We start from the raw sequence: 10,039 nt of genomic DNA, 5'->3' as shown, positions 1-10,039 counted from the left end.
TGCCTCCAAAGTTAGCAGATCTGACAACATGATAGTCACTAGCATCTGTCTCAAATGTTGAAGCATAACATCCTTGTCTGAGAGTTCTAGGTGGAGTCTCCGGGGGCAAAGCTTCCTTGTAGCTGAAGGATATGCGACATGAAGACTCGAAGAAAGTCAAGTACAGTGTGCATTACCCATTCCACATTTTCTTGGTCCATTTTCTGGGATGCCTGGAAATGAGACTGAGCTTTTACATAGAAAATATGTAATGTTCTCTTTACTTTCTTTAAAAAATATATAGATAATAAAACCTAGGTACACTTGATTTGAAAATAGAAAATTGTAATTTAGGGAAATACAAAGGAAAAGTAAGTAATAATAAAATACATTTCAGTATGTAATGCACAGGAACATTTATACTAGAAGATCAAGAACCCCCACAAATTTCCAAAATACTTCTAAGGTGGAGCAGTAATGCCCCATTGAGGACACTGAAGAACCACATGGTCAAGGCGAACTGTAAATCTAAGTATTTTTAAAATATATCATTAAGATTTGATGCCCCTTCTGATTGTTAGAGTGTATATAGGACTTTTAGAAATCTTGATATAAGGTCATTCTGTTTAAGGTCATTCCACAAAGTCTAAGCTTGATCATATTTAACTTACCTTACAAAACCCCAGGTTAGTCCTGGGCAAAGTTAATAAGCGAAACCTTCTTTTGTCCTTCCTTTTTATTAATCGGTGCTCATCCTGGGCCTGTCCTATAGAGCCAAGTGGATCTTTCTCTGCACTTTCCTAAGCTTCCCCACTTTCACCAGAGTTAGCTGTCCTTTTCCTCATTTGTGAAGGCTGTGCTGGGTATCTGGCCTATCTCAATCTTCCTGGATGCAGAGCTGGAAAGGACGTTTGTTTATTCATTCAGTAAACCAATTATTTTAGGTCCTGTTAGGCGTTGTGCTAAGTGTTGGGGCTACAAAGATGAATGAAAGATGGTTTTTTACTTGAAAGGCTTTTATAGTCATGGATCGCAGCACAGCATGGTAAATGCTTGGGGTAGGTGAGTGCGAAAGGCTTCTTGCAGAAGACATTGTTTGAGCTAAATTTTGAAAGGTAAGTAGGGCTAGAAAATTAAAAAAAAAAAGCCAAAATGTCATGTGTGTTCACTATACACCTGTGTCCCCCAGGAACGTGGTTTGGATGGGAAAACCTTTGGTACCACAGAATTCACACTGTGCCTTGTACTGTTTCCTTAAATATGAGTATAACAATTTCATAGAGGATGCTATGCTCAGTCAGGGTTTTCCGAAGGATCCTGACTCGTTGCTGAAATGATCCTGCTCAGCTGTGCTGTGGAATGCTGACGCCTGAGTACCTGGGCTCTGAGCCCAACCAGCAGCCCTGGGCTGACTCCATCCTGCAGGCTAAAAATAGTCATAATGATGCTACTGTTTGTTTTGCCTGTAGCATTTCCTTGGCCTGCAGCTGTTACTGTAAACTTGTGCAGGGACAGGGATGCATTATGATCAGTGATGTTTCAGATAAATCCTCTGAAAGCCTAGAATGTGGCAGTTCATTGGGGTTAATTGTAATTCCTGGGGAGCATTTGTGTGGGTTTTTCTGGGCTGCTGTGAGTCCTGAGTCTTCCTTCTCATTTTTGAAATGGGGAAATTCTATGCTGTCTAGTGCCAATGCTTTCACCAGGTTATCAGGTCATACTTCTGAAAGTGGGTTTCATGGGGATTCTGGTTAATACTGCCCATTTATTTAATGTTGTCGCCACAGACCACACACGCAAAGTTGAATAACCTGAGGAAAGTAGCAAATCCTCTCTGTTAAAAGCAAAAACATCATATATGCCTAAGCTATACAGTCCCTCCGATCTGAAATGAGGATGTTCTAGATAAAAGTATTGTCATCTTTTAAGTAATGAAAAGTGGAGGGGAGTCAGGGAAGTGGCCATTAGCTAAAAGGACTGACAGAAGACTGGAGCATTTCTGAAATGTATGGGAAAGTTGCATTTTTTTGGTGATTTAGAATTGTTTCTGTTTCACATACATTGCAGTTTTTGAACACTTGTGGGGTAAAATGACTTGATTAATTATTATAATGACACGAGTCAAATTATGAGTTTAATTATAATTACCATCTTTATACAGAGTTAGTTAATCATAAAAGAGTACATTATATAATCTTTCCATTTAATGAAATTCATTATAGAGGCTCCCAAAGGCCTAAATATAGTTTCAAACAAATTAAACCTGTGACTAGGGTTAAGGCTATTAATGCAAATATGGTCTGGATTCGTCACTAAGAAGGACTGAATAAGACATTAGGCCCCCAAAGTGTTAAAGTATCAGACCCTGATGACGTATCCTCTTTCTCTGGTAAGCAGAACACATAATTTAGTGACTTCCTGAGTAGTCTTAAAATTTCATGATAAAGCTGAAACTGTATAATTTAGCAGAGATGATACAAATGGCTGTGTTCAACACCTTTGTGTGTAAAGAGCTACATTTTAAAGAGTTGGAGTCAGTTACACGTATTGAAGAGGAATCTATGGAGGATATAAGCGTTGCACCACTGACTATAAAATGCTCACATTCAGAGCAGCAGTAAATGAGAGTAATGTACATAGAATATGTGGGCACTGAGACAGAATATGTTTGAAGAATAAAAGAAAAAGAAGATATAGGCCTACGTTTTTGACAGAACTCAACACTGCTGATCTGTGCACACAGGAAATCCTGCGTTTTCAGAAGTTCCTAATCAGGATTTGTGCTACTATATTTCTTTGTGTAGCTGAAAAATTAGCCCTGGACCCAGGGTTGATATGAAATGAATCACAGCTAAAAGAAATCAGGCCATGGATGATGCAAGAGCATAATGGGTAGACCCTAGTGAGACCATGGGAAACTGTTCAGAAACAGACTTGCAAGGGGTGAAATCTTGTCAAATCTTTGTTCTCTGGTTTGGCCTGACCTCTATTTTTCTGGGTAGATCCTTTTTTATTGCTGTATTTTAGGACTGTTCCACTGATAGGCTTGCTTACTTATATGCATGGTTACATATCTTATATTGTTGTTTTGCTTTTTAAGTCATATTTTATGATTTGGATACTTACCTATTTTGTAGTGACTTCATGGGATTTCTGTTATTAAAAATGTCATAATAACCTTTATTTTGATTATAAAAGGAAGTCACTCTAGAAAAAAACAGAAAAATAAGGACGAGCAAAACAAATGATACTTATAACACCAGTATTTGCATACTGTGGTTTCAGGTGCTGTTTCTAAGGGCTATATACCTATTCTAACTCATTTATTCTGTGACGTTCAAAAAGTTTAAAAGTGACCTTTAATCCAGTTACCCATTTTTTATATATTTATTTATATATATATTTATATATTCACACACATACACATACACACACTTTTATTACAAAAGTGGGACCATACTGGGGGAGGGAGGAAGGGGAGTTATGATCAAATGGGTACAGAGTTTATGTTTGGGATGATGAAAAAATTCTGGAAATGGATAGTGGGGATGGTTGTACAACATTGTAAATGTACCTAGGGCCACTGAATTGAACACTTAAAAATATCTGAAATAGTAAATTTTATATTAAATATTTATTTACCACAATAAAAAGGCTAAAACACTGGGACCATAGTACAGATTCCATTTGGTAACATATCTTTTCTAAAAAAAATTTGCAGGTTTTAACTTATACCAAGGTCGATAAATGAATGTGATAGATGACAGATGAATATCTATAATGGCTATCCTTTGTTTGTTTGTTTGTTTGTTTTAAGGCACTCTTAAATGAGTGTTTTCTTTAGGTAGTGGTTTTCATACAGTCAGGAGAAGGTGGGTGTTGCTGTTAGAGCCACATAAGTAATTCTGATCTAAGAGATGGGATCATTTTAACTCAATTTTCTCTGACATTGCCATGTTCCAATTTTTGGACTTTTCCTGGCCTTTGGGAAAAACACAAAAAATTTAAGTGATGTTGATACTCTGGAGCTGAGGGTTCACTGCCCCATGTAAAGGATATTTAATGTTGGTGCTGCAATGCTCTGAAACATCAGGAAAGTGCAGGAGTAACCATCAGAGAGAATTTTCAAAGGTTTTCTTATGGAAAGATATAAAGTTGAAGAGGAAAGAACTGAAGATTCTCTTTCCATTTATTTTGATAACATCTCCTTGCCTCTTAGTTTGGCTGATCTATTCCTATGGCCTGTTTGTGTCTCCCCATACCCCCAAAATTCATATATTGAAATCCTAACCCCTAAGGCGATGGTATTAGGAGATGGGGCTTTGGGAGGTGATTAGTCAGGAGGGTGATCCCTCATGAATGGGATTATTGCCCTTATAAAAGGGGCCGACAGAACTTCCTTCTTCCTTTTACCATGTGGGGACATAGCAAAAAGACTCCATCTATGAATCAGGAAGTGGGCTTGTTGCATCCACACGACTCCTGAAACAGAATGCTACAGGCACCAGTGACAGTCACAACAAAGTTTATTACAATGAGAGGCAAGGCCGACCGATCGGGACCAACACTCTTGATAAGAGTGCGGCCCCGAACAGCCGGGGTACAGAGTTTTTATAACCGATCACATCGTTTTATCATCACCTGGGAACAGAACAAAGAAACAATTTCCAGATGAGTTAGAAACAGTTGCCTAATGAGGTGTTTACTTTAGACTTTCTGCCTCTAAGTTGCAACCAGTGGATCTCCTTGACCCTGCCTCTGATGCTCTTTTCTTTGAACTTTTGCTTCCTTAATTGGTGAAGCCTAATTTACAAGAGTATGAGGCGTAATTTATAAGAGTAAAGCAAGGCTGTTATCTCTTAACCTTCAATGTCAACATAAAGCTGTTATTTTTCAAGCTAAGCATTAGCCCTACACTACAATTTAACCCTTACATTTCCCCCTTTTCTTGTCAGTGAATCAATCCCTTGATTCATCATTAGGAACTAAGGGGATATAATTGGACCTGATCATCATAATTTTTATTTCACTAACTCGCTTCTTGACATATTGTACTAACCAATTGATAATGCACGGGCCAATAGTTAACCCGAGAAGTAACAATAGCAGTGGCCCAGCTACGGCTGTAAGCAATGATGTGAGCCAGGGGGACCAAGAGAATAAACTCTGATACCAATTATTGCTGGCTTCCCTGGCACGTTCCCTGGCCCTAAGATTATCCCTGACCAAATTGAGAGTGTCTCGGATTACTCCGGAATTGTTCGCATAAAAACAGCATGTTTCTCCGAGGGCCACGCAGAGGCCCCCCTCCTTCATGAAGAGTAAATCAAGCCCTCTTCTGTTTTGTAATACAACCTCAGCTAAAGAGTCTACTTGGTGTTCTAGCCGAGAAATTGAAGTTTCCAAGTAGCCTAGGTCTCGGTCCACTTGCTTGCTTACAGTTTTGAAATTTTGGTCCCCCACAATGAGTCCAGCAGTTCCAATAGCTGTGGATCCTGCAATTCCCAGTCCCACTAGGAGTGGAATGAGGACTGGTGCTGCCCTTTTTACCCTGGAATGTCCTTCAAATAGACGTAAGTGTTCTCTCCCTGCTTCTCCGCTATATAGGTATATTTGTGGGAGAATATGAACTAGGATACAAATCTCTTGGGTGCCGACCCCAAAGTATGCGGCTGCAATGCAGGGGGTAATTCCTGATGAGCAAGCAAACCAGGCTCCAGTAAGGGCTCGGTATGCTATATTTTGGGCGCTATCAGTATCTGAACTCCTTGGAATATACACTTCTGCACAAGAGTTTTTGTAAGGGGAGTTCTGCCAATTATATTCTTGGGACACTATACACCAACCCTGCCCTTGGAGGTCTCCTAGGGTTAAAATTGGTCGTGAACCCCAAGGGCACAATGTCGTGCTTGGATTTAGTAATTTCACAACATGCTTTTCTATGTCTTGTCCAATGCTAGCATTTGTAGCCACTCCCACATAATATGGAGGTTTAGGGTTTAAGCACAGCCAACAATCTTGTACAATCTCGGTGTGAGATGAATTTAGCCAAGCATACATAGAATCTACTACATCTAGCCAATGCGTCTCAGGGGAGAACGGGTTCTGGATATGACCTGTAGTTGGTAATTCCAACTTTGTGGGGGCACCCGATTGCGGGGTAGGTTGGGAAGGGACAGTCGGAAAGAGTGGGGGGTGTAAAATCATATCCTTGTTTGGCCCTACCGGATTGGGTGGAGTTTTTCTTTTAACCCGTTGTATAGTAAAGGAAATGCCCTTGTCAACTCCTGGAGCATACATCCTGAGACCCCAAGTGTGTCCAGTGTCCCAGGAAGAGGAAAAGGTACTGGAACTAGAAACCTTTTTTAAACATATTTTTGTTGGGTTACATTTTCCTTGAGTCTTACATTTGAGATCTGGAGTTCTAAGGAGGGTGATTAAGGGATCATGGCCCTGTCCTGTCAGCCAGGGGGCCAGCGTTTCACAACCCCATTTTGCACAATGGTATTGGCCTTTTCCTTCACATTCGACCTTTCTATTTGCAGGGCAACTGTATAACCCTGGTATGTTAGCCAATTTTTGTTCTTGATCCCTGTGTCCACATCCATAGGTAACCATATAGGGGTTTTCGGGGACCGGAGGAGCGAAGCCCGTTGGCTGTTTATAATTAGTAACTAGAGTCCCCCATGAGTCCCCCACCAAGTCGCATAAATCAAACAAAAAACAAGGCACAGTGGAAGAGGTATTAGATGCTATCACCTTTCCCGTGACAGTGTCCCTGAGTTCCCATTGGTATGGCCAAAAAGATAGGGGATGCAATTCCATACAGTCCCCCACACTTATCACCATACAAACCCAGAAAATTATTATTCCCGCATCAGTCTTAGCTTTAAAGGATCTTCTGGATGCCTTTGAACCTTCCATTGCTCTTTGTTATCTGGTTCTGCATCAGTCTGGGTTGTTCCCGCCTTCACACAGTTTTTCTTAACCTGAGAGTGATGAATCCAGGTTCGGACACCATCTACCTTCACGGCCGTGGGTGTAGTCAGAATCACGGTGTGTGGTCCTTTCCAGCGCGGCTCCAGGGTTTTAGGCTCGTGCCTTTTGACCCAGACTAAGTCTCCTGGTTGAAAGGGGTGGGGAAGAACAGGAGGATGAGTGAAGGCTTCTCTCAAGGCCCTGGTTATTTCCTTCTGTACATGTTGCAGGGCCATGAGCGAAGCCAGCAAATGGTCCTGTTCCAACTGTTCCATTACATCGTCTCCTAGCCTCGGCAGGATAGGTGGAGGTCTGCCGAATAAAATTTCGTAAGGGGAAAATCCCTTGACAAATGGAGTACAACGCGCTCGCAAAAGGGCAAAAGGCAGGACATCAACCCAATTTTCGCCTGTCTCAAGGGACAATTTGGTTAAGGTCTCTTTTAGGGTCCTATTCATCCTTTCTACTTGACCCGAGCTCTGGGGTCTATATGCACAGTGTAATTTCCAATCTATTCCCAATGCCTGGGCCAGACCCTGGGACACCTGCGCCGTGAAGGCCGGGCCATTGTCCGATCCTATGCTCAGAGGCAGCCCGAATCTAGGGATTATTTCATTTAATAATTTCTTAACTGTCGCCTGAGCCGTTTCTGATTTAGTGGGGAATGCCTCGACCCACCCGGAGAAGGTGTCTACAAAAACAAGCAAATATTTATATCCGTATTTCCCTGGTTTAATCTCAGTAAAATCTACTTCCCAAAAGCGGCCTGGCTCAATTCCTCTATCTCTTTTAGCTTCTGAAACCTTCCTATTTGCACCCTGATTTACTTGGGCACAGCTTACACATCTTTCAACCACCTCTTCAATCTCTTTTCCCAGCCCTTGTGCCCTGAACTTTCTCCGCACTAATTCCGCCATCTTCGTTTTTCCCAGATGAGTCCCTTGGTGGAGCTGACCCACCATGCGCCGCCCGAGTGCCGCGGGTAAGAGGATCTTACCTTCAGGATCCTGAAACCACTTTTGTCCCGGCATCTTACTTCCCCCTTTTCTGGAAATCCACTCCAAATCTTTAGGAGTGTAACTGGGCTCCAGTGGAAGCAGGGGCTCTGTCAAGATCGGTAGCTCCAAGGCACTTTCACTTTTAGTTAGGGCAGCTTCTCGGGCTGCTGCATCAGCCAGGCGATTTCCGACTGCCTCTAGGGAGTTGCCTTTTTGATGTCCCGGGCAGTGAATGATTGCCAGCCTCGCAGGTTCCCAGATGGCTGCTAGAAGATCTAAAATTTCAGCTTTATTTTTGATGGCCTTGCCTTCTGCTGTGAGGAGACCACGCTCTTGATAAATGGATCCGTGTACATGCGCGGTTGCAAAAGCATAGCGGCTGTCCGTATAAATGTTAACTGACTTGTTTCTTCCAAGTTTTAGGGCTTTTGTTAGTGCGATGAGCTCTGCGCGTTGGGCTGAAGTTCCTGGGGGAAGGGTCTGTTGCCATAAAACTTCACGGTCTGTCGTCACCGCAGCACCGGCATACCTTTGCCCTTGAAACACAAAACTACTGCCGTCTGAAAACATGCTGATATCAGGGTCATGTAAAGGAATGTCCGTAAGATCAAAGCGGAGGGACGAGATCGTTGCCAAGGTTTCTGGGCAAGAGTGTAGAGGGGGATTCTGTCCTTCAGGCAGCAAAGTGGCTGGGTTTAAGGTTGTGGGAGCACAAAAACGTATTCGGGGCTGGTCAAGTAGCAATGCTTGATATTGGGTAATCCGAGCATTTGACAGCCATTGCTCTGGGGGAGCCCGCAGTAAAGTTTCCACTTCATGGGGCCCCGTGACAGACAATGCTTGCCCTAAGGTTAGTTTGTCTGCATCTTTAACTAGAAGCGCAGTGGCAGCAATTTGTCGAATGCATGGGGGCCAACCGGAAGCAACTGGATCCAGCCGTTTTGATAAATAAGCCACTGGTCGGCGCCAAGGTCCTAGGCGCTGTGTCAGAACTCCCTTGGCTACCCCCCCTTTTTCGGCTACAAACAAATGGAATGGCTTGGTGGGATCTGGCAGGGCCAAGGCTGGTGGGGTCATGAGAGCATCTCGTAAAGCTTGGAAGGCTTTGGTTTGAGTCTCTCCCCACATGAAGGATTCTGGAGACCCTTTGAGGGTGGCATACAAAGGGGCTGCCAGTTCAGCAAAGCCAGGTATCCATAGTCTGCAGTAGCCTGCCGCCCCAAGGAACTCGCGGACTTGTTTGCGAGTTTTAGGCTGAGGAATATCGAGTATGGCCCGAATTCTTTGTTCACCAAGGTAGCGCTTACCTTTTTTAAGGTTGTAACCTAGATAGGTCACTGCAGTACGACAGACCTGTGCTTTTCTGGCTGACACTCAGTACCCCAGTTTTTGTAGAAGACTCAAGAGTCCTTTGGTGGCATTCAGGCATTCTAAATGAGAAGGGGCCGCCAGCAAGATATCATCAACATATTGCAATAGAGTTACCTGTGGGTTGGAAATCCGAAATGGCTCTAAATCTTGGTGCAGGGCTTCATTAAAAAGAGTAGGAGAATTTTTAAATCCCTGGGGGAGTCGCGTCCAGGTGAGCTGTCCGGCTTTTCCCTCTTCAGGATCAGTCCATTCAAATGCAAATAGTGGCTGGCTTTGTGGGGCCAGCGGGATGGCAAAGAAGGCATCTTTTAAGTCCAGAACTGTATAATACACCTGAGAAGGGGGAAGCAGACTAAGGAGAGTATAAGGGTTGGGTACAGTGGGATGAATGTCCATTACCCTGGCGTTTACTGCTCTTAGGTCTTGAACTGGCCGGAAATCGGATGAATTAGGCTTCCGGACAGGAAGAAGCGGAGTATTCCATGGCGACTTGCATGGGATCAAAATGCCAGAGTCGCGCAAACGCTTGATGTGAATAGCGATTCCCCGCCTAGCCTCCCGGGACATGGGATATTGTTTTAGTCTTACCGGAAGTGCGGATGCCTTAAGTTCCACTATTATGGGAGCTTGATGAATTGCCAGCCCAGGTGGATTAGTTTCAGCCCATACCTGGGGAAAATCCGCCTGGAGGCTTTTAAGGAGGGGATCGACTG

At 43.2% G+C, this 10,039-nt stretch overlaps 2 protein-coding genes across 3 annotated transcripts; both read right to left on the bottom strand.

The window, feature by feature from the left end:
* Positions 1-4,938: 4,938 nt before the first annotated feature.
* Positions 4,939-6,597, bottom strand: LOC128772834 (endogenous retrovirus group S71 member 1 Env polyprotein-like). Its single transcript, XM_053888732.1, has one exon. It carries the CDS (start codon positions 6,595-6,597, stop codon positions 4,939-4,941), a length of 1,659 nt encoding a protein of 552 aa, XP_053744707.1.
* A 247-nt stretch (positions 6,598-6,844) lies between these two features.
* LOC128773006 (uncharacterized) lies at positions 6,845-9,094 on the bottom strand. 2 transcript variants are annotated; one of them, XM_053889382.1, is made up of 2 exons: positions 7,955-9,094; positions 6,845-7,102 (listed from the first exon to the last, which is right to left on the bottom strand). In XM_053889382.1, the coding sequence occupies exons 1-2, from the start codon at positions 9,081-9,083 to the stop codon at positions 6,846-6,848; spliced, it is 1,386 nt and encodes a 461-aa protein (XP_053745357.1). In that variant the 5' UTR covers positions 9,084-9,094; the 3' UTR covers position 6,845. The 2 variants fall into 2 exon arrangements, with proteins under 2 accessions (XP_053745357.1, XP_053745358.1); XM_053889383.1 differs by having other exon boundaries at positions 6,985-7,269.
* Between the last annotated feature and the right edge of the window lie 945 nt (positions 9,095-10,039).

Source organism: Panthera pardus, unplaced genomic scaffold, assembly GCF_024362965.1.
Source record: "Panthera pardus isolate Hobbes unplaced genomic scaffold, ASM2436296v1 HiC_scaffold_24, whole genome shotgun sequence".
NCBI lineage: Eukaryota > Metazoa > Chordata > Mammalia > Carnivora > Felidae > Panthera > Panthera pardus.
Note: the sequence above shows the minus strand (reverse complement) of the source record. Positions and strands in the feature narration are given on the sequence as shown.